The sequence below is a fragment of the Peromyscus californicus genome, unplaced genomic scaffold (genome assembly GCF_007827085.1).
Source record: "Peromyscus californicus insignis strain IS unplaced genomic scaffold, ASM782708v3 Scaffold_5__1_contigs__length_169319896, whole genome shotgun sequence".
Lineage (NCBI taxonomy): Eukaryota > Metazoa > Chordata > Mammalia > Rodentia > Cricetidae > Peromyscus > Peromyscus californicus.
The window spans coordinates 87,450,822-87,473,317 of record NW_026294573.1 but is presented as its reverse complement, the minus strand read 5'-3'; the positions used below and the strand labels follow the sequence as shown (position 1 = coordinate 87,473,317).

Genomic DNA, 22,496 nt, shown 5'->3' with positions numbered 1-22,496 from the left:
GGCTCAGAAAGCCCTCCTGCTTACACTTCCCAGCAAACCATGTGGAGAAATGGGAGGGCTGAGTCTTACAGAGTCCCATTGCAGACGCAAATATAAAGGTGGCTAGAAAGTATGTTAATGTCATTCTCCAGTAAGGTACATCGGTTTCCCCCACTGGAAAATAAAGGGATGGAACCTGATCACTTATTTTTAAAACTGTAAGATATGTGTATACCTTCTCCCTTTAACGTTTTTTTATAAATTACATCATATAGTGTGCTCTGCTCCCCCACCAATTTCATAGTATATCTGGACGATCATCCTATAACGGTGGACAGACATTTCTCACTCTTAAATGGCTATAAAGTATTCTGTTTTCTGGGAATATAACTAATTTAATCAGTGAACACTTGGGTTGTATTTTTAGTGTTTTGGCGTTACAGACTGTCCTGTAGCTTTGTACATATAACAGTTCATACATTTGCCCTTAGGGTAAATACTTTGAAGCTGTTTCAAGGTGTCAGGGGATGTATGCATCAGACTGAAAACTGAAGACCAACTTATGATTTGTGGGGTATTAATTGCCAAAGCACAGTGAATTTTGAAACACCTTAACTTCTATTATTTGTAGACAAAATCTTCCATGGAGACGTTATATAGGTAACTTTGTCAGGTGTGAGGGACAGATACCGCTCTACACTGCGATCCTCAGTGGCCTGAGGAATTCCTGAAGCTTTAGGAACATTAAGGATATTTTAATATAGGCTCAAGTTTGAAGATTAAGAGAAAGAAGCACTCAGAAGACAGACAGATGTACTTAAGCTTCCCAAAGGAAGAGAGGGGAAGCAAGATGGACCTAAGTACCAGTGTGGGCTTCTCCAAGAGAGTGTGTAACTAATTGTCTCTGTCAGCCATATCTCATTTGGTGATGTCCTGAAATGGTTGCTAGGAACCATTTTTCTTCTCTCATTTGGTAAGTGAGGTGCTCTGGAGATGCCTTGGATAGAATTAGGAGCTGATAAGATAAAACTAGGAGCCACCAGTATTGCACAAGAGGTTGTTTAGACATGTCCTTTTCCTATAAATGAGATTCTGCTGGGAACTACAAAGTGCACTGCGGTTACCTGTGTCACTTGACATTTTCTAATGCTTTTCAGTATGGCATTATTTAAGAGCTGATTTACAAGGTGAATATTTTATAAACTTAGAAAAAGGCACCGAGTCCCAGTCATACTTGCCTTACTTACACATAGGAGTCAAGAGAGTCCCTTTTCATAACATCCACAGAGGGACTGGATTACAAAGAGTACTGTGTTCTACCCTCCCCTCCAATGTTGTGATTATGGTAACTTTCTGAAGTGTGTGGCACCCTCACAGTTGTGTCTTTTTGACCTTAGAGATCAAAAGCAGGTCAAAATTGCCAGCTGCTTTTTTGTTTTTGTTTTTGAGTCAGTGTCTCTTGTGACCAGGCTGGCCTCGAATTACCATGTAGCTGAGGGACTTTGAACTTTTGATTCCCCCTGCTTCTCCCTCTGGAGTCCTAGGATCAGAGGCATGTATGTCACCACATGCAGTATTTTCCTTCATACTTAAACATGGACTGTAACTTCCTCTTCCTCCTTCCCCCACCTCCATTCCGCTGCGAGGTGCCCAGGGCATTTCTGAAATTTGCCTGGGTTCTTGCAGCTTTAAGCCAGAGCCTCCTGTCATTTTTGTGTGGATTTCCTGTGGCCCCTGGGGCAGAGAGTAGGAAGTCAGGTAGTCCAGCCTCTGCTACCCTCTCAGGTTCCTGCCTTCCCTCTTCTCTGCACAACTCTGTCACACTTTTCAACTCCTCCTCCCTCCACATATTCTAGAGAAAAGACCAAAGACTAGCAGTTATCTTGAGAAGGTATGTGTGAGTGTGTATATGTTGCAGTAAATGCATACACATATCTCTGGTTTCCAATGTCATTCTTGGTGTTATCGTTGAAGTTTGGGAACATTGTTTTGCTGGCTGTGGAGGGTAGCACACACAGTAGGAACAGCACAGGGGTATATCAAACATGTATCCTTTTAGTCCCCCAAAATCTCCCTTTATATTTATAAAACCATAAAACTCAAAGTAAATAGATATTTTTGAGATAGGGTCTATCATTATGTACCTCTGACTGTCCTGGAACTTAGTATGTTGACCAAGCTGCCCTCAAACTCACAGAGATCCACCTGCCTCTGCCTCCTAAGCGATGAGATTAAAGTTGTACACCATCACATCTCACAACTATGAACTCTTACAGCCACCAAGATGATACAGTTTGATTAGTGTTGACTTTTTGGATTTTAGAATAAAACTTACCTGTTGGCCAAGCTCTAAGCATTCATCATTTCTCTGTGGAATGGCTCCAGTGAACTCGGGGGAGGAGGGGACATGCAATAGCCAGGCCCACTGTTGAACTCGAGGTTAGAGGACAGAATTGTAGACTAACACATGGCTTCCCTGGGTAGCCCTACTGAAGGTTTCCAGGCTCCCAGGGAAAGTTGCTGCAGGATGACTGAAGCCTGCCCTGCAGGCCACCTTTCTGCCAGGCTAGACAATCTGTCAAAGGCTTAGAAACCTTCTAGAAAACCAGCCGTGAAAAGAGTTTCCTTTGTTATGATTTCAGCTGTACCAGAGGGTGCTGTATTATACCTCTGAACTATTCCTACTCCTAAACTAGAAAAGACAAGATGGACAAGAACCCTGTACTCTATACGTATATACACTATAGTATAATCACATTTCCATTTCAACATGGCACTTTGAACCTTTATCTTTTCCTTCCCAAAATCCTAGTGAAATGACCATAGAAATATATATTTTAAAATATGCAATTATATGAAAAAAGCATCCTTTGTAGGCCGAAGTAGTAACTGTGAAACACTATGGGGAAATAAAATGTCTCTTTTCTATCCATAGCTGCCTTGTTTTTAAAACTGGAAATGCAAAAGTGCAGGAAGTAAATGATCTGGGGCCAGTGAGTTGGCTTAGGGTAAACACACTTGGCAGCAGGTTCCTTTGCTGCCAAGCGTCTCACTGGCCCTTCCAAAGAATATCTAATGGGTTATACTTACCTCGGAAACCACAGAACGTAGACTGACTGGGGAGGGTTTATTGTGGTATCATTTCATTTCTTTTTCTTTTTTCATTTTTTAAAAAATTTCCTATGTATGGGTGTTCTGCCTGCTTGAATGTCCATGTATCATGTGGGTGCCTGGTACCCATGGAGGCCAAAAGAGGGTGTGGGATTCCCCTGGGACTAGAGCTATAGGTGGCTGTGAGCTGCCATTGGGGTGCTAGACAGAGCAGCCAGTGCTCTGAACCATTGAGCCATCTCTTTATCACTGTTTCTTTCTTTTTTTAAGACAAAGTCTCACTTGGTGGACCAGGCTGGCCTTGAACTTACCATGTAGCCCAAGCTGGCCTAGACCTCATAATTCTGTCTCCTTAGCTTCCTGGGTTTATTTTCAGCAATGTTACTGGGAATTCTGATCCAAGTAGTCTTTGGACTGCACTTTGAGAAGCCCTTGAGTTAGGAAGAAAGTAATTAGCATTTATTATTTACTATGTGTGTGATTAGGGTAGCAGTTGCTTTCATCTATATATTTCCATTTGATTTTTATAATGTTGTGATGTTATTATCCCAGTTTTATGTGTTCATATTGTTCTCACAAAGTTTTAATAACTTGTTCTGAGTTCCAGTGATGGCAGAGCCATATACCAGTCAGCAGCCTGACTCTGGAAGCTGCGAAGGCTCTTGCCGTCTCCACTTTGGCAAAATGCCTCTCAGAGGAGCTGATTATTTAAAAGTGAACAGGAAAGTGCTAGGTGATCTAAGTGTGTTTGATAAGTAAATGCTAAAGACACTGAAAGGTCAGAATGTCTAAAGCATATCATCTATTACTCCGAGTACATTTAGAAGACAAGTGTGTGTTTGCTTTATTGAAACTGCTGTCCATTTCTGAACTTTTAAACTAAATAGGCACTAAAGATAAATTATTCCATCCCTTGACTCAGGGAACTATGACCAGAAAGGTTAAATTGCCTAATGTATCAGAAAAATAATCAGGGCTAGACCTAAAATTTCCTATTGTAGTTACCATAAAGGGTTGGGTAGCCTGGAACTCACGGTGTCTGGGAATTATGTAGACAAGTGCGGGTCTGTGAGTGGGAATGGTTTTCTAGCTGTTACTGTGTGAGAGAGGCTGGAGATGGTACTAAACATCCTGTAGCATGTGACAGCTCGTAATGAAGGATTTCCAGCTCAGAATGTCAGCGATACTGAGACTGAGAAGTGTTTCACACAAAAGAATTCTGTGACGGTGTTGGAACCAGCATCCAGCTTGTGGAGTCAATCTCGTATGTTGGCCATTGTCTTTAAAGCAGGACATTAAAAACGAACTACCTGCTAGTCACTGATGTTGTCGGGGAGGTAGAAGGGAGGCATGAGGTTTGTTCTGTGTCACTGTAGAAAATGTCCTGGTGTAGCACAGTTACGAGGTCCAGTGAAAAACCATTAAGCACTTACTGTTTTTATTCTGCTGTGTTCTTCCTGGAGCTTAGTCTACCTACATTTTATTTGTTTGTTTGGCTGGCTGGCTGGCTAGCTGGCTAGTAAGTACCAAATTTGAGTGGTTTATACAAGTGCTATTGAATTCAACACAACTTCTGTGCATGATACTTATTGCAAACCTAAAGACCATGGACTGTTCAAAGAATTGTCTCCAGAAGCCAAAAACAAACAGAGCCAGGATTTGAATACCATATAACTCTACACTTATGTCATCCCCTGCTTGCTACTCAGAAATAATTCCAAGTTACTCATGAGATACAGTTTATAGGCTTCTCACTGATCAACTATAAGTTATTGAACTGACATTCTTCAACTCTGTTCGTGAGCACTGTCTAAGCCTGTGGTTCTCAACCTTCTCAATGCTGCGACCCTTTAATACAGCTCCTCATGTTCTGGTGACCCCCAACCATAAAATTATTCCATTGCTACTTCATTACTGTAATTTTGCTACTGTTATGAATTGTAATGTAAATATCTTATATGTGTGCAAGATATCTGATTCTTTCAACCCCATTCCCAGGGTCATGACCCACAGGTTGAGAACCACTGAACAAAGGACCAGTCACTTCAGTCTCATTAACCTCTTCCCTGAATGTGTTGTTGACCTTGGATGCCCTTGATTCTCTTGCCTCCATGGGACACTTTCCTGCTCATTTACCAAGCTCTAGTAAGTTAACAGTGCTGAAATGCCACCTCCTTAAAGAGCACTCCTCTCTTCTCCCTACCTGCCCCACTCTATCCAATTTTGTCCTTTCATGGTTCTTCCATCCACGGTTGTTTACTCCTTCATCCACTTAACACAAACTGTCTATACCTACACATGTTTATTTGTTTTTATGTTTAATGAGGGTTTTCGCTCCTATAGGGCTCCCCAAAAGCCAATGACTTCTCATTTTTATCTAGTTCCATATAGATAGATATTAAAATCTACATGAATTTATAAGAATGAATAAATACTTTTGCTTGGGGAGGTTGGAAGGATCTCATGTAGCATAGGCTGGCCTTGAACTCACTATGTCACTGAAGATGATCTTGAACTTCCAGTCCTTCTACTTCCTAAATGCTAAGCATACAGACCTGCACCACTGTGCCCTGTTTATGTGGTGGTGCTAGGGAGTGAGCCCAGGTTTTCATGCATGCTGGCAAGCCCTCAACCAGCTGAGTGAACTTCATACCCAGCCCAACAAATATCTTTTGAAAGACGGCTTGTAGAGTGGTCTTCCAGAGCTGTAGGGGAAGAGTTAGAAAGTTACTTGCCTTCAAGGAACTTAGCGAGTATATGTGATATTTTCCATCATAACTGATGTTAAGAACTGTCAGTTAAAAATTCCGTAAGTAGGAAAGTCCAAAAAGAGATTTCGTTTGTTAGAAATACAAGGAAAACTCCATAGACGTGACACCCTAGTTCGACAGACTGAATTAGAGTGTGGCGGTCTGAATAGGTGTGGTCCCCCATGGACTCATGTGTTTGAATGCTTGGCCCTGGGGAGGGCACTATTAGGAGGTGTGGCTTTGTTGGAGTAGGTGTGGCCTCATTGGAGGAAGTGTGTCACTGTGGAGGTGGGCTTTGAGGTCATTTATGCTCAAGCTATGCCCAGTGTGGCACACAGTCTCCTGCTGCCTGTGGATCAAGACGTAGAACTCTCAGCTCCCTTTCCAGCACCATGTCTGCCTGCACACCGCCTTGTTTCCCACCATGACGATAATGGACTAAACCTCTGAACTGTAAGCCAGCCCCAGTGAAATGCTTTCCAAGAGTTGCTGTGGTCATGCTCTCTCTTCACAGCACTAGAAACCCTAACTACGACAGAGTGTACACTCACAAGAGTTCAGGCTTTGATCTATCCTTAGTTTGGGTGCTATGTGCATACTGCACAGTGAATGTGAATGGTGACAGGATTTGGACTCAAATTGGAGAAAAAAGAGTTCCAAGAGGACATAGTTTTTAAAAAATAAAAAAAAAGTAAGAAAAGTAAGTTTCAAAGTGCTAAATTCATTCAGAAAAACTAAGAACTGTCTTCGTGAAACACATCCATGTGAAGATGATTAGATTGAGAAAAGGGGGTGAGGGGGAGACAGACAGACAGACCTAAAAGTCAGGTAATAAATGAGTGTGCCAGTTGAGGAAAAGATAGTTCCTCCTATTGCAGCCTAGAAAAGCAAATTACGGCTTGAGAAGCAGGAAAGCCCTGGAGTGGAGACACTAGCTTAACCTGGGCTGCTGGTTCTTGGACCAACACCATCTCCATCAAGTAGCATGATTCAGATCCCAGGGAGCCTCTGCATTTGCCTGGCTGCAAGAGTTTGCTTATGTGTCTGGAATGGAGCAATACACTTTCCTGACGTGTTCCCACAGGTGTTGGAGCAGTTATTAAAAGTTATTAAAAATTCCTGTATCTACAGAAGGGTTCATGCTGCGACTTCTAAGATTTTTCCAGTTCATTCGGGTTTTTTTTTTTTTTGGGGGGGGGGGTCCTGATTGCTTGAAACCAGGCTTCTTTCTTTAGCATGTCAAAAATAATAAGTCTGTAGAAGAGGTTTGAAATGTTTGCAGTTGATGAGAAGGAATTTTGGAGAATTCCGCCTCCAGTCAACCATTTGTACCTTCTTACCACGCAATTCTGTTAGCATGTTGACAGAAATAAGCACAGATTGAAAAGGTCATGAAAACAGTTTAAGGATTTGTTGCCACCTGGCCCCAGTTAGACTGCTGGAGAAGGTACAATGTTTTACAGATGTGTAGCAGTCTTAGAAGTAGACCCTGGAAGCCAGGGAGGACATGCTGCCCAAGAGATTGGAAGGGTGACTTTTGATGCTGAAGAAATGATTGTCTGGAGCACAAGAGTAATGTAAAGGTAAGAACAGAGCTGTTGATGGTGAAACCCAGAGGCCAGCCAGAAGATCTCTAACTTACAGACAATAGGCTAGTTGTGAAGATATGTGGGTCCTAGCAAAGGGGCCTCAACTTTCTAGCATTGAACAGACCAGTGAGGCTCTCTTTGCCTTGGTTCCTCCATCTTGAAAAGATACTATGTTGGATTTTCAGAAGGATTTTTTTTATGTGCATTGGTGTTTTGCCTGTATGTATGTCTGTGTGAGGGTGTCAGATCTTGGAGTTACAGACAGGTGTGAGCTGCCTTGTGGGTGCTGGGAATTGAACCTAGGTCCTCTAGAAGAGTAGTCAGTGCTCTTAACCTCTGAGCTATCTCTCCAGCCTCCAGAAAGGATTTTTTTTAACATTTGTTCAAGTTCTATGCAATTATTTATTTAGTAAATGTACCGAGTAAATGTACTTGTAAATTGATCTAATCTGACAGTTCTCTCATTTCCTCTATTGTATGTTTTTGTGTTGCTTGTCAAGGTGTAGAGCCCTGGGTTGAGTCCCACCACCACAAAAATAAATAATGTATAGTCCTACCTGCAAGGTCCCTTTCCTAGATTTTACTTAGGTCTGAGGTAAGGCTAACAAACTTGCCTATGTTACTTCTACATCAACTACAGTTTGCTACTTCTTATAAAGCTATTGAATAGTTTTGAAGCCTATCAGATACTATATAACATGTCAGATTCATTAAGGTAGTAAAGAGGAAATTAAGATTGTCTTAGTATACTCTTAAATATTAAGGAAGCCGAGTGTGGCATGCCTTTAATCTCAGAACATGGGAGGCAGACACAGTTGATCTCTAAGTTCAAGACCAGCAGAGTTGTGTGGTGAGACTGTCTCAAAAAAGCAATTTACTTATGAAGGTTTTTATTATAATTTATTACTGTATTCAGGGTGTTAAAATGTAGGCAATCCAAAGGTAAATAAGGCAGGGTGCTCTCTCAACTTACAGTCCAGTAGTGAGGATGTTAGAGGCATTCTGTTCTACTAGGTGCACGTGGGAAGGCAGAATGAGGCTTTGGCTTTGGGTAGGGCCCCACTAATAATACAGTGTCTTGTTTTTACAGTTAGGGAAAATGAAGCTCTAAAGTACAAAACAATTTTCCGAGTAAACTAATTACCAAGTCTCATGTTTAAACTAGTTTGGGTTTGGTTTTTCCCTCTCCTATATTTTGTTGCTTATGTGGTAGTTGTACCGTCCATTCATGTTTGTCAGAAGACGTAAGTGACGTAGGGACTGGTCAGCAGCATTTTAAGCATTGTTTGACATTAGCATGATTTCTCTAAAAAGGATGGCCCTCGGTGGCTCTGTAATTCCTCACTCAGTCAGTCCCCCAGCATCTGTCTTGTCCTAACAGGTTTCCTATCTGGCTTGTTCAGTCCGAACAGCTTAATACAGTGGGGTGGGTGATGTGGGCTGATGAAATTTATGACACCAGAAGGTGACCTTCAGCTAACAGCCGAAACAGGGTATTTTTTGTCTCTTTCTGATTAGAATCAGAACCCAGGTTTGCTCTCCACAGACAGAATTAGATTTGGAGACAAAGGCAGTCAAATTACTGTCCTTGCTGAATAGATATTCCTAGCCAAGAGCCTCCAGGTAGAAGAGCCACTAATTGATAGCTGCTGTTTTATGATTTTAAAAACTTGTCAATCCATGCAGCATTTCTTGTTTGCCTAGATTATTGGCCACTCTTATGAAGGAAAGCTCTTAAGTTTAATTGTTTGAAGTAGTTTTCCCCTTTATGTGTCTGGTGGGTAGTTACTTTTGATGCGCCCTGGGAGTCTAATGTATGACTAAGGCAGCCACATGAATTCTACTGTTGCCTGAATGTGAACAATGAATGACACAGCCCGGTTTTCTTCCATGAAAGGTGCTTTCAGGGATGCCACAGATGACCTGAAGTAATGCTTCCTGTGATAGATGGTGAAGAAAGAAAAAATAACAGAGTGATCATTCAAAATCTGCAAAGATTCGCTGCATTAGCCCTTTACCCATCCTGGCGTCTTCTCAGCCCACCAGTGCTGTGGAGAGGGGCAGGTGATGCCTTAGTGTTTGTTTATTATCAACCCGCAAAAAGAGTGGGACTGAAACATTGTTTCACTTGGGTTTTCCTTTTTTTTATGTTTTGCAACAGGGTCTCACTGTATAGCTCTGGCTAGCATGAAATTCACTATGTAGACCAGGTTAGCCTCCAATTTACAAAGATCTGCCTCTGCCTCCCAAGTACCAGGATTAAAGGCATGAGCCACCAGAACCAGCTCACCGGAGGACTTTAAAATGTGAAAAGCTAAGAGAGAAGGAGAGAGAGAGAGTGTGTGTGTGTGTGTGTGTGTGTGTGTGTGTGTGTGTGTGTGTGTGAGAGAGAGAGAGAGAGAGAGAGAGAGAGAGAGAGAGAGAGAGAGAGAGAGAGAGAGAGAGAGAGAGTTTAAAGTTTAGCCATTGGAAAGTTCCCCTATAGTCTGTCCTCGAAGGTGAACTATGGAAGAGTAGACCGATCCTTCATACAAGGAAGTTTTGAAAGTCACTTGAAACAAAGTCAGGCCAATTCTCAGGATATATATCGGCCCTGTACAGGTCATCAGAAGGTAGTATTAGCACAGCTAAACTGGTTACTTGATCATGTGGACAGAGTCCAGGAACATGAATCCCTATTTATTGTGGTTTAATGTGTTTGACCTTGAGTTTCTCATATCTTTTTTTGCCAAAAAAAAAAAAAAAAAAAAAGCAGGAAAGCTGAGTGTCTGTCTTATGTTTGTACCAGTCTAAAAGGAAACATAAACCTAATCACTTTAAGAATAAAAGCTTTCTTTATCCTCCTGAACATGAAAGTCGGCAAAGGCCTAGGCAGTCTCCAGAACTGTCCAAGACTCTAGATTCCATCTGCCTGGGCTGAGAAGGGGGCCTTCATGCCAAGCATAACCACTTCCTTATAGCCTTTTGTGGGTCTACTCCTAGTCCCAGGGAGTGTTTCTCCTCCATCGTTATGTAATGCCAGGACAAAGAAGGAATGTGAAGTCCGGGGCTCACCTATTAGAAGTACAGTGAGTGTTGAGGCTCAGAATGCCATCAGGATTTAGCTTTTTTGTTACATTCTAGCTTCTGCCCACAAATTCATTTTTATTTTGCTAGATAGCCTAGGATTTGCAGTTTGGCATTTTAAGCATTTTGTTTTAGGCATTTTAAGCATTTGGCTTGGTTTGGCTTTTTGAGACTGGATTTCCTTATGTAGCTCAGGCTGGCCTGAAACTTGTGAGCTGCCTCCCAAGTGCTGGGATTACAGGTCTGTGCCGTGACCTGCCTCAAGTTAATCTTTTAGGTAAGTCTTTGTTAGAGAAGTTAGGGGAAACTGCCTTTTTCTGATAGTTCTTAGGGGTAGACTGACTGAATTGTAATAGAAAGAAAGCTATTTGTATAAACACCTGTATCAGGTCTTTCTCTGTCGTCCCACCAGCCAAATATTCCACAGCAAACACCTATGCTCAGATGCAGGAAAGGAGGACACAGAAAGAATAACAGAGCTACCCAGCATTCAGTATAGACTCTACAGGTAGAGAGGGCGATAGGACCAAGTTCAAGTACCTCTAAAGTAAGGTACTCCTGAGAAGCTGAGTAGAGAAAGTCTCCTTCACGGTTATACGGACTACGTTCCTTAAAATCTGCGCCATGTTTTGTTTTGTTTTGAAGTCAGCTCTTAGACTGCTTTGTATTTTCTTAACAATCCAAGTTGTCCATACTAGCAGCTTAGGAACTTCCGCATCCTGCTCTTAAGTTGTTTCACTACCTTTTTTTTTTTTTTTTCCCAAGACAGGGTGTCTCTGTAGTTTTGGTGTCTGTCCTGGATCTCACTCTGTAGGCCAGGCTGGCCTCGAACTCACAGAGATCCGCCTGCCTCTGCCTCCCGAGTGCTGGGATTAAAGGTGTGCTCCGCCACTGCCTGGTTTAAGTTGCTTCGCTATCTTTTCTAATACAAAAGTGTTTTTCTAATATGGGTCCCACTTGAATTCTATTGAAGAAAACTGGCTTAATCTGAATGGCAGCGATATAAATAAAAGCACAGTATTTCTGTTCTCTCTACTGTCTTATAAGAAGCCCTGTAACAACAGTATTGCAAGTAGATTTTATCAGTTAAGAATCAAGGATTTGCCGGGCGGTGGTGGCGCACGCCTTTAATCCCAGCACTCGGGAGGCAGAGCCAGGCAGATCTCTGTGAGTTCGAGGCCAGCCTGGACTACCAAGTGAGTTCCAGGAAAGGCGCAAAGCTACACAGAGAAACCCTGTCTCAAAAAACCAAAAAAAAAAAAAAAAAAGAATCAAGGATTTTTTTGTTTTGTTTTTCTGTTCTATCCATGTTTTGTTATTTCTTCTTTTTAAATAATGTGTGAACCTGATGAAATAATAGAGGATAAGGAGCAAAGAGAAAGTTGAGTCTTAGCATGGAATTACCATATGCCCGGTGTGTCCAAACAGTCACCCATTGAATCAATGCTTTATCTCAGAGATTTTAAATTCCGACTCTTACTCATCCTTGGGTTCCACTAATTGCTTTATAATGGAGAACTTGAGTCCATAAAATGTACAGGAATTGCTTTGTGGACCTTGAACCCGGTTCTTAGAAAGAGGTGGTAAGGGTGGAGCTAAATCACAGGAAACAGTTCTTAGAGAGCAAGCTACTGTGGAGTTTGGGAAACATAAATGAGTCAAACAGCCGGCTCCAGATTACTCTGAGGTCAGACCACTCAGATTGTGAACTAAGGCTGACAGCCATGTGTGCCTCTGGGTTCTAACTTACCCTTTCTTCCTTCAATATCCATTTCTGTTCTCAATAAATTGAGCTTGGATCAACTTAAAGCTATCAAAGGAAAACCAACAAATACCATTTTGCTGCCTATGAATAGATTTCTGTTCTAGAAGGAATGGGTTAATTGTGTTTGATTTTTGAATCTTTTTTTATATATACAGTCGGTTATCCAGACACATGGCATATCACTGAAAAGCTAAGTTGATACAAAAAAATATAGACTGGCATGTACTTATTATGATTTAAAGTTTCAGGGAACTGGAGAGATGGCTCGGTGATTAAGAGCCCTGGTTGCTCTTGCAGAAGACCCAAGTTCAATTCCCAGGACCACATCTATATGGCCTGTCCAAGGGGATCTGATGTCCTCTTCTGACCTCCACAGGGACCAGGCACACATGTGATGAACATACATGCATGCAGGGAAAACATTCATACAGTAAAAGTAAATAAGATACAAAATTTGTAAAAAATAAAACCTTTTTTTTTTTTTTTTGCCATGCTGGTGATTGATCCTAGGGCCTCAGTTGTGCTAGGCAAGAGCTCTGCAACTGAGCAATTAACTCCAGCCCTTATATGTTATGTTTTCATAAATAACTTCGAAGTTCTTCCTGATACACAATGTAGTAATATATATATATATATATATATATATATATATATATATATATAATTTATAAATTTGATTTGACATAGTCCTGTGGGATTTCTCCTAATCTCACACCTTCGCTGTTAAGGTCAAAACCAGAGCCCACACATACTAAGCAAATTCTGTATCCCTGGGCTACAACAATCCGAAGCAGCTCAGTGAACCCAGGGAGCAGCAGGCTGGAGTCTGAGCGACACTGTTTGCTTGATGATTTCCTCCCTGTCCAGACCCCACTGGGTAAGCCTTGCAGAAGGTTCCCATTACAGAAGTCCATTGTGCACTACAAGAAAAACAAGCTGATCCTCTTCCTGCTCTCTTCCCTGGTGCGTTTGAATGTGGAATGCATCCTACACACACACACACACACACACACACACACACACACACACACACACACACACACACACGACACTGCAGAGCAGGTGCATGGTTGAGAGCTTTCCTTGAGCTTTGGACCTGGGCCACTCATCTGCCTGAAAGCTTTTTGATAATATTTACAATTACACAGACTTAACTGCCCGGTCTTCAAATATTGTTACTGAAAACAGTGTTATCGGCGGTCGGAGAAGTCAAGGGTGTGGGGCTCCAGTAGTGTGTGGTGCTGTGTTCCTGCTTTTTAAAAAGTACATGTCATAAAGTGTGACTGCTCAACTTCCCCTTCGACTCGAGTCTCTAAGGAAAGATTGTGTCTGTTCATTTCTTTATCTCCCTCTGCCTCTTAGAAATAAAGGCACCCAATAAAACGTTCACTGCCTCTCCATGACCTGGATTCCTGTCGGTGATATGGAGTGAAATTATCTTTTGTGCTTTTCTAATGTTATCGTTTTCCAGCCTTGCACTGGAAGAAAATGAAATTTGTAACTTCTGTTTGTGTGTCTTTATTAGTCATCTGGCTCCTTTTATTCTGGTGCCATTTTATTTGTTTGGTTCAGAATCAGGAGTTATAACCAATAATCCCACCATTCTGTCATAATTGCCTTTTTTTAAGGAAAACTGATAACTGCTCGACAATTGTCTCATCATTGACACTTGTGGGCTCACTGTTTTATATATATATTTTTTTCTAGTTTTGGTTTTCCAAGACAGGGTTTCTCTGTGTAGTTTTGGTGCCTGTCCTGGGTCTCGCTCTGTAGACCAGGCTGGCCTCAAACTCACAGAGATCCACCTGGCTCTGTCTCCCAAGTGCTGGGATTAAAGGCGTGTGCACCACTGCCGCCCGGCTCTATTTTATATATTCTGTTATTTGGTATTTATTATAAAATTTTCATGAGCAAACCCACTGTTCAACATCTTAATACCCTAACAATGGTGTTGAGAGGACTAGGTAGACTGCCAACTCTGTAATGATACTATAGAGTCTAGAATGACAGTTACTCAAGTGGAAAGTGGAACTGATTATGTCTGTGTGACAGAACTATGTGAGCCGGCTCTTCTTGAGTTAGACATGTAGCTTCCTGGCTGTAAATTCCCTAGTCGAGCTGCATCTCTTCTCCACATCGTAGCGATGTCACGCTGCCCTGTTTAGTTCCTCCATAGCACTAATTACATCATGAAATTAGTCTGCTTACTTCACTGCCTCTCTCCTTACAAGTACTTCCCTTTATTTGCTGTTGAACTACTAGTACTTAGCTCCGAGTCTGGTCCATGACAGGAGCTTGAGTGGTCAGAAGCATACTCAGACTCAAGTCCACGGATACCTAATTGGAATTTCTTTTTCCTTTTTTGAGACAGGCACTCACTATGTAGCCCAGGCTTGACCCAGAATCTGAGTATTTCTCCTTCAACATCCTGAGTACTGGGATTACAGTGCGCACCACCATGCCCTGATCCTATTTTGAATTTCTTCTACATACTGGAGTTGAGGGACACAGAGATTTCAGGAGCTAGACGGGTGGCTCAGAGGTTAAGCAAACTTGCTCTTCTGGAATAAGTCCCAGGCTCCATTCCCAGCAACCACATGGTGGCTCACACCCATCCACAACTCCAGTTCCAGGGGATCCAACACCCTCGTCTGGCCTCCTCAGGCACTGCACACAAGTGATACACATTTGTACATGCAGGCAAAACATTCATACAAATAAAAATAAATACAACTTAGAGGAAAGACAGGTTTTTTCCAGTCAGTGGTGGTACATGTCTTTAATCCCAGCACTCAGGAGGCAGAGGCAAGTGGATCTCTGAGTTCAGGGCCAGCCTGGTCTACAGAGTGAGTTCCAGGACAGCCAGGACTACCTCTGCACATTATAGCCCAACTTCCCAGTCCCCTGCCCACACAGCAGCTATGGGAGTCACTGAACCCTGACTCATGTTGACTTCTGCAGTAAAGCATTAACATGGTGCAAAGGAACAGGCTGAGGATGCAGTGTCTAGACTTAATTTAATATAGACCATCCAATTTATACCTTGTTTTTCATGTTCTTAACGCTAATGTCCTGGTGGGACTGAAATTGTGTCTGAAAGCTGGGCACACTCCTTGCCTGAGGCAGCAGCAGACCTTTCTTGAGATTTAAATGGAATCTGAATCTCCTGGTTAAACACAGGCCATCCCAATTAGGAGAATTATCTGAAGTCCTGGCTTTTTATCTACTGATGTTTATGATTAGAGAGCCTTGGGGTGATCACATTTTGTTAATGGCTTCCACTTATACGTTATTTCAGATTCTCTATTTCCTGCAATCTGAAGAGGCTTCTTTCCTCCACCTTATATTTAAACTGAACACACGTTAAACCTGTGTCTTAGAGGAGTAGTTCTGCAGAATAAGGAATGGGTGTCTCAAGTCTTCAGTACAGCCCTTTGTCCTTTGTCTCAAAGGTGATCCTTAGTAGTGCAAGTTACTTCTGTATCTAGGAGAGCATTTGTTCACTGGGCAAAGTTCTGCATGGACAAAGTATTTATCAAGAAAATATTTTATGTCCTTAATAATACATAATTGTTCTTCTTGAAAGATTTTTCTGCTGACTCTCATCTTTTTCTGGAAAACTGGATCCTTCCGACCATATGGGGATGAACCATATGGGGATGAACCATATGGAGATGAACCACATGGACAACAACAGTACCATGCCACCTCACCATCACCCCACCACCTCCCACTCCCATGGTGGAGGAGACGGCATGATGATGATGATGGTAAGTGTCACAGGCCCTTGCCCACACACTTGGATAAAAGGAACATGGAATTTTAGCACTGGGAGGTTACCAAAGAGAGAACCAAAGCAGACCCCGCCCCAGGCAAGTCAGATGATCTGCCTGTATTCCTGTGACAGCATACACCATAACCAATACTTTCTAGACTCCTTTCTTTAATCCGCTCTTTTGAAATTCACCCTTTCCTGAATTAAGTCCTGGTGTTTGTGTTTCATATAGAAAAGAGAGAAGGACATGAGATGGGGGTGGAGGGTGGGGGAAACTCTTAGTGCTCAGGGGAGTAGAGCCTCCCACTGCTTCAGGTATTTCTTCTTGTCCACATGTGTTACTGTGAGCCTCTGCTGAGATCCCCATTAGGTCTTCAGCCTTCTCTAACTGGCTTGTTGTGGTTTTCTGGCAGCCTATGACCTTCTACTTTGGCTTTAATAATGTGGAACTATTGTTTTCCGGTTTGGTAATCAACACACCTGGAGGTGAGTAACCATCAGGTAATCTTTGAAGATGACAATCACATGAGAGATGGTGACATAGATTTGGAAATCCAGCACCTCTTTCTGTCCTATTACCGGATCCGGATGGTTGTGCTACATAACCATCACGATTCCAATTCCCTAATCAGAAGATAGAATACATGATACTTGTTTTTGATCCTCCAGTAAGCTTCCTTTAGTTAATGTGTATGTTTTGGAGCATTGAAAAATAATTTAAATGCAGATAAAGATCTTTTGTAATCCTTTTCTTGTTTGCTAAGTTGTAATTGGTCCTAGGTTTAAGACTACAAGCATATTCAAATACCACAGTGTAACCCTTGGTTAAAAACTGTTGATCTAGCCGGGCGGTGGTGGCGCACGCCTTTAATCCCAGCACTTGGGAGGCAGAGCCAGGCGGATCTCTGTGAGTTCGAGGCCAGCCTGGGCTACCAAGTGAGTTCCAGGACAGGCGCAAAGCTACACAGAGAAACCCTGTCTCGAAAAACCAAAAAAAAAAAAAAAAAAAAAAAAAAAAAAAAAACTGTTGATCTTGGCGGGTATGGCAGTGAATACCTTTAATCTCAGCACTTGAGAGGCAGAGGCAGGAGGATCTTTGTGAGTTCAAGGCCAGCCTAGTCTACATAGAGAATTCAAGGATAGCCAGACTACATAGACACTGCCTGAAAAAAAAAAAGTATTGATCTCGTAACTGCCTGTTTACAGATAAATATATATATTTATGTATATATAAATAAATATATATATGTATATAGTGAAATGGCTTGCCCTGAAACACACAGTTATTACAACAGAGCTAAAACAAGTGTCACACTTTCTAGAACTCTCTAAAGCAGTGCTTTCTCTGCTACATCAAACTATGGTGTCCATGTCCTGACACTTGGCATATCATAGAGTCTCTCTTAGTTTTAAGGTGGCTGCCACCTGTCTTTGGTATCTATCATGTATCTATTGGTGCTTTACATTTAATTGCAATTGAATGAGTTTACTGATCACTTAAACTGCTTTAGGTACGAAGCTTATTTCTGAAATAAACCAATTTGATTTTGGAAAAGGAGGGGGAAGCATTTAGTTCAAGTAGTATGTTAAATTTAAATTAGTCACATAAATACATTCATCTTATCAATTCTTCATTCTATATATATATATTATCTCTTAAAATGCTTATTCAAAATACATAAGCAGCACTTTTAAAAACAGGTTTTAGCTGGATGTGGTAGTGCATACCTGTAATTCCAGTGCTCAAGAGGCTGAGGCAGGAGAATTTCCAGAAGGTCAAGATCAACCTGGGCTACACAACAAAACCCTGTTAAACAACAAAACAACAGTTGGCTATTCCCTTTTTCCATATTCTATATCATGTGTTTGGATAGAATCAGAAAGTAAATATGTTCTTGAGCAGAGGCAGTGATTTTTTGATAATGTCTCAGCTCTCCTGATTGGGTAAAGAGGCAACCATCCAATTATTCATAAACTGAGACTACTACTTTTTCTGTTCTGTTTGTTTTGAGATAATTACTTGTCATGTAGCTCGGGCTGGCTGTGCACTCATAATCCTCTGCCTGAGCCTCCCAAGCACTGGGACCACAGGAGGGCGCCACTGTGCCCAGCAGCATGCTGGCTGATGATTTTGACAGTGCCGTTACCTCCTTCCTTCCTCCCTTTCTTAGAGATGGCTGGAGCTTTCGTGGCTGTGTTCTTACTAGCGATGTTTTATGAAGGACTCAAGATAGCCAGAGAAGGTCTGCTGCGCAAGTCTCAAGTCAGCATTCGCTACAATTCCATGCCTGTCCCAGGACCAAATGGAACCATCCTGATGGAGACACACAAAACTGTTGGGTAAGAAGATGGAACAGATCCAAAGGAAAGCTCTAGAGAGCTGTCTTAATAATGTAACAAAGCAAGTATTTTTTTCTTCCTGAGTTAGTGATTCTATGTAACTTTAGAAGTTCGCAGTTGTGGGTTATGGGACTTGCAGTCTGCAAAGGCACATACATGTTGTTCTAAGTTGCAAGTGTTTGCCACTTTGAAAGAACTTGAAAGGAATCCAATTTTTTAAATATTTGCTAAATAGTAATGGGCATTTTAAGAATGTATAGTCAAGATATAAAAGAATGGCAGAATGCAATTGATTCCTTTCTGTCAAAAGTTAAATCTAGTCAAGCATGATGTATGCCTGTAATCCCAGCACTTGGTAAAGGCTGGAGAATCAGAGTTCAAGGCCGTCCTTAGATACGTAGTGAGTTTGAGACTGGCTCAAGGAAAATCGAAAGTTCTATCTTACCAAACACCCACCCCCACCCCCACACACAGTTTCAGGTTAGCTGTGATACAGTCCAGTTGAAGGCTGTGCTAACAGCTACAGCTTTTCTCCTGACCTGCACCCTCCCAAGTCTGACTTTCCTGTCTGTTTACTCCCCAGGCAGCAGATGCTGAGCTTCCCCCACCTCCTGCAGACAGTGCTGCACATTATCCAGGTAGTCGTCAGCTACTTCCTCATGCTCATCTTCATGACCTACAATGGGTACCTCTGCATCGCAGTAGCAGCGGGGGCTGGGACGGGATACTTTCTCTTCAGCTGGAAGAAGGCGGTGGTAGTGGACATCACAGAGCACTGCCATTAACATCAGACTCCACATGTGGCCTTATCAATTGTATGTAGGAAGCATCTCGGGACTGGAAGATGTGATTCCCTCTCCAATCATCCCTTCTCTCTCCTGTCTCTTTATGCACACACACTGAATAGAGGCTTAGTTACAGTCTCTGAGTAGTGGTTTTTCTAATAAGATGAAATTGACATTTCTCTTGAGAAGCCACCTGTGAGATGTCTTCTCTCTCATAATCCTGAGTCTTGTCTAATCCAGGTAGCTTCCTAGTTAATGACTTGATTATCTGCTTCTTTTTCTTTTTCTGGGGTTTTTTTTTGGGGGGATGGGGGTGCATTTTTGTTTTAAACAGATAAAATGTGTGTTTGGTGGGTGGGGTTCTGGGTCAGTGACAGAAAGGGATTTTTAACTTCAAACAGAATTGATGGTAATTAGGGACATCTCACCCAACCCGGGACTTAAATTTCACACTAGAAAATAAGCTCCAGTCTTAGTAAGTGGGAAACACATTGTGCCTTTCTCTAGGTGTGATGTGTTATACCAAAATACTAGTAGTGTGTGGAGCGTGGTTAGGGACTAAATACGGCCTATGGTTTGTGAAGTATGTATTCTTCCTCACTCACCAACGTTTGTTCCCATTAACACTTGGATTAGAAATGAACTTACCAATCAAAGCAAAACAGGACAATCAATTTGAGATAACAGAAATAGAGATTGTTAAATAAAACCATTGCCATTTTACATTGACTCAGTACTTTGGTTTGTCCCAACTGAACAAAGCAAGAGTTTGTATTGTTTTTCCTATTATTGTTTTTGTGTATGTTCCTTGAAACCAGTGATTTTCAAACTTTAGAGTGTTTCAGAATCACCCAGAGGGCTTGTTAAGACACTACTCGGTAGACATCAACCCTAGAGCCACCAATTTGGCATTTCTAAGTTCCTAAGTGACATTTCTGCTGACATCGAGAGGATTAGCCCAAGAGTCAGCATTAAAACAGCAAAGCTGCACCCGGAAGTGACAGAGGGTGGGGCTCCCTGGTATCAGGCATGAGAATCAGAATTGCTGGTGGGTAGGTGGTATGTCTTGGGCACATGTCATATCTAAATGCTGCTAGTCAATACTTATTCATTCCACAAACTTACTTAGCTCCAAATAGGCTTTATGTATATACACACACTTGTGTATAGCAAAGTACACTTAGCAGCATATATAAAGTCTCTAGTCCTGACTTAAAGATCTGGGGTTCCTTGGAAGTAGTTTGAAGGCCAAGAGACCTTTGTCCTGCAGTGCAGGTCAGCCAGTCAAGGGCCAGAAGGGCAAAAACCCGACTTTCTGTTTGGGAGACGTGGGGCATGGTCCAGTAGCCAGATTTTTCTCAATGCGCACTATGTAGGTCCCCATCCTCCGCTTGACCACCTTTATTATTTATGGGGGTTTACATAGATCAAGTGGCCAAAACCCCTTTTCTCACTGCAGAATGCCATTGGATGTGCTGTCAGTCACTAGTCTCCTGCAGGCTTGTTCCCAACTACCTCTTTAAAGTGATTCTTCTTCCATGCTCGTCTGTTCAGCCCTGCCTTCTTTGGTGCTAGATCGATCCAGTTGTGCCTCGGAGCAGAAGAAACAAACCTGCTGTCTTGTTGGCCAGTGTTGTGATTCTGAAGTTTATACTTTCTCTCTATGGGTGCCAATTAAACCTTGGAGAACAAGGAATGTGCTCTTTGGGGGCTTTGAACCAAGAGAGGGTTATAAGCCTACTGGATGGAGGCTAAAAAAAATCTAAGAAATTCGCTTTAGAGCTTCGCTTTTCTCTTTGTTCAATCCCGTTGTGCTGGTTTTTAGCACTGCACAGTGAATGCCAGGTACTGACGGAGCCCGACATTATGGTGCAGACAGATGTACCCTGTTGTTATCTCAGAAGCCAAGGAATAAACAACCCAGGGGAATACAGAACCCACATTCAGTGGGGACCCTGGTGCTTTCTAGAAATCTCCAGATGAGCTGCCATAAAACACCTTCCCGGGGCTGAGATGCAGCTCAGATAGGGATCACTTAGCTAGCATATGCAGGCCTTGTTTAACCAACACCCTAAAAATAAAGCATACACTATCAGAAACAAGACCTTACCAGTGAGGTGGGAAGAACCAAGGCCAGTTAGGACAGGGTGCTATGAATCTGAAACCAAGAGAAACCTCACTTTGACATGGTTCTTCGGGTTAGAAGCAGTCTACTGCAAAACCTGCACCTGAGATCCCTGAGTACGTTCTAGAGGGTGTGGTTAGTACGGGACAGAGGTAAGCTTAAATCCTATGCTCTTGAACATTAATGCCCAGCTCTTGTGTTCATCTAAACGTCTCCTTTCTTCTGTGGGAAGACTAGGTCTAAATGTCTTTAGCCCTGCTTACTTTTCCCTTCCTGTCTTATCCCAGGCAGCTTAGTTTTGAAAGTCTCTCAGCTTCCTGATGCAGTAGGCATTGCAACACTGTGCTTATAATTATCTTACCAGTTAGAACTTGGTATTTACAACTGGGTACAGGTCTCAAGTCTGCTTCAAGAAGCAGTTGCCCCATTAGTTTCTATAAAGCTGAGTAAAGGATTACTTACCCCCAGAGTTACAGATCCTAGGTACTAACTCCAGTCCAAGGTGGGAGAACACTCAACACCTCATTTCCCATATGGAACCTCCTCAGCATCCATCCAAGTTTCTTTACTATTAGAGTAGGGTTGTCCCAAATTCCCTTTCAGACTGTGGGCTTGGGTTCCATTCTAGACTCAGGAGAGTGAGGCAGGGTGTACGTCATATCATTTAATCTTGAGCCTGCCCTTTCCAGCCACTTCAGAAAATTCATCTAAATGACAAGTCTGCATTTGATGTAATGCCTTAATCACTGGGTCTCCGTTCGTGTTGACGTTTCAGAGACTGTAAGCTCCCAGAGAGCAGGATTGCTGTAATGGGAATGCTTTAAGTGTTGTGCGCAAGAGAACAAAATAAATGTCTTGATTTTGTGATTCTATGCATTATGTCTACACAGAGTAGTCTCTAAGTAAGCTGGTCGCTTTGCAGTCTTTGGGGATTAGCTATTACCATGGGTTCTACAATGTCAGTCTCTTAGATGACATGGCCTTGTTGCTGTTCTCTGACTCTACTTAAAAAGCTGGCCGGGCAGTGGTGGCGCACACCTTTAATCCCAGCACTCGGGAGGCAGAGCCAGGCGGATCTCTGTGAGTTCGAGGTCAGCCTGGTCTACAGAGCGAGTTCCAGGACAGACTCCAAAGCTACACAGAGAAACCCTGTCTCAAAAAAAAAAAAAGGTCTGGACTAGTGCCTGCCAGATCAGCATGACCTTGTGCGT

At 42.3% G+C, this 22,496-nt stretch overlaps 1 protein-coding gene across 2 annotated transcripts in view; it reads left to right on the top strand.

Annotated features, from left to right (window-relative positions):
- Window positions 1–22,157, top strand: part of Slc31a1 (solute carrier family 31 member 1) — a 34,177-nt gene extending 12,020 nt beyond the window's left edge. The window contains exons 1-5 of one of the 2 annotated variants that reach the window (XM_052716993.1): window positions 5,096–5,235; window positions 15,847–16,030; window positions 16,449–16,521; window positions 18,207–18,375; window positions 18,959–22,157. In XM_052716993.1, coding sequence (XP_052572953.1) covers window positions 15,899–16,030; window positions 16,449–16,521; window positions 18,207–18,375; window positions 18,959–19,160 — 576 coding nt within the window. In that variant the 5' untranslated portion in view covers window positions 5,096–5,235; window positions 15,847–15,898 and the 3' untranslated portion in view covers window positions 19,161–22,157. Of the gene's footprint in view, window positions 1–5,095; window positions 5,236–15,846; window positions 16,031–16,448; window positions 16,522–18,206; window positions 18,376–18,958 lie in introns of those variants that run through there. The other variant, XM_052716992.1, reaches the window with a different exon arrangement.
- The last annotated feature ends 339 nt before the right edge of the window (window positions 22,158–22,496 follow it).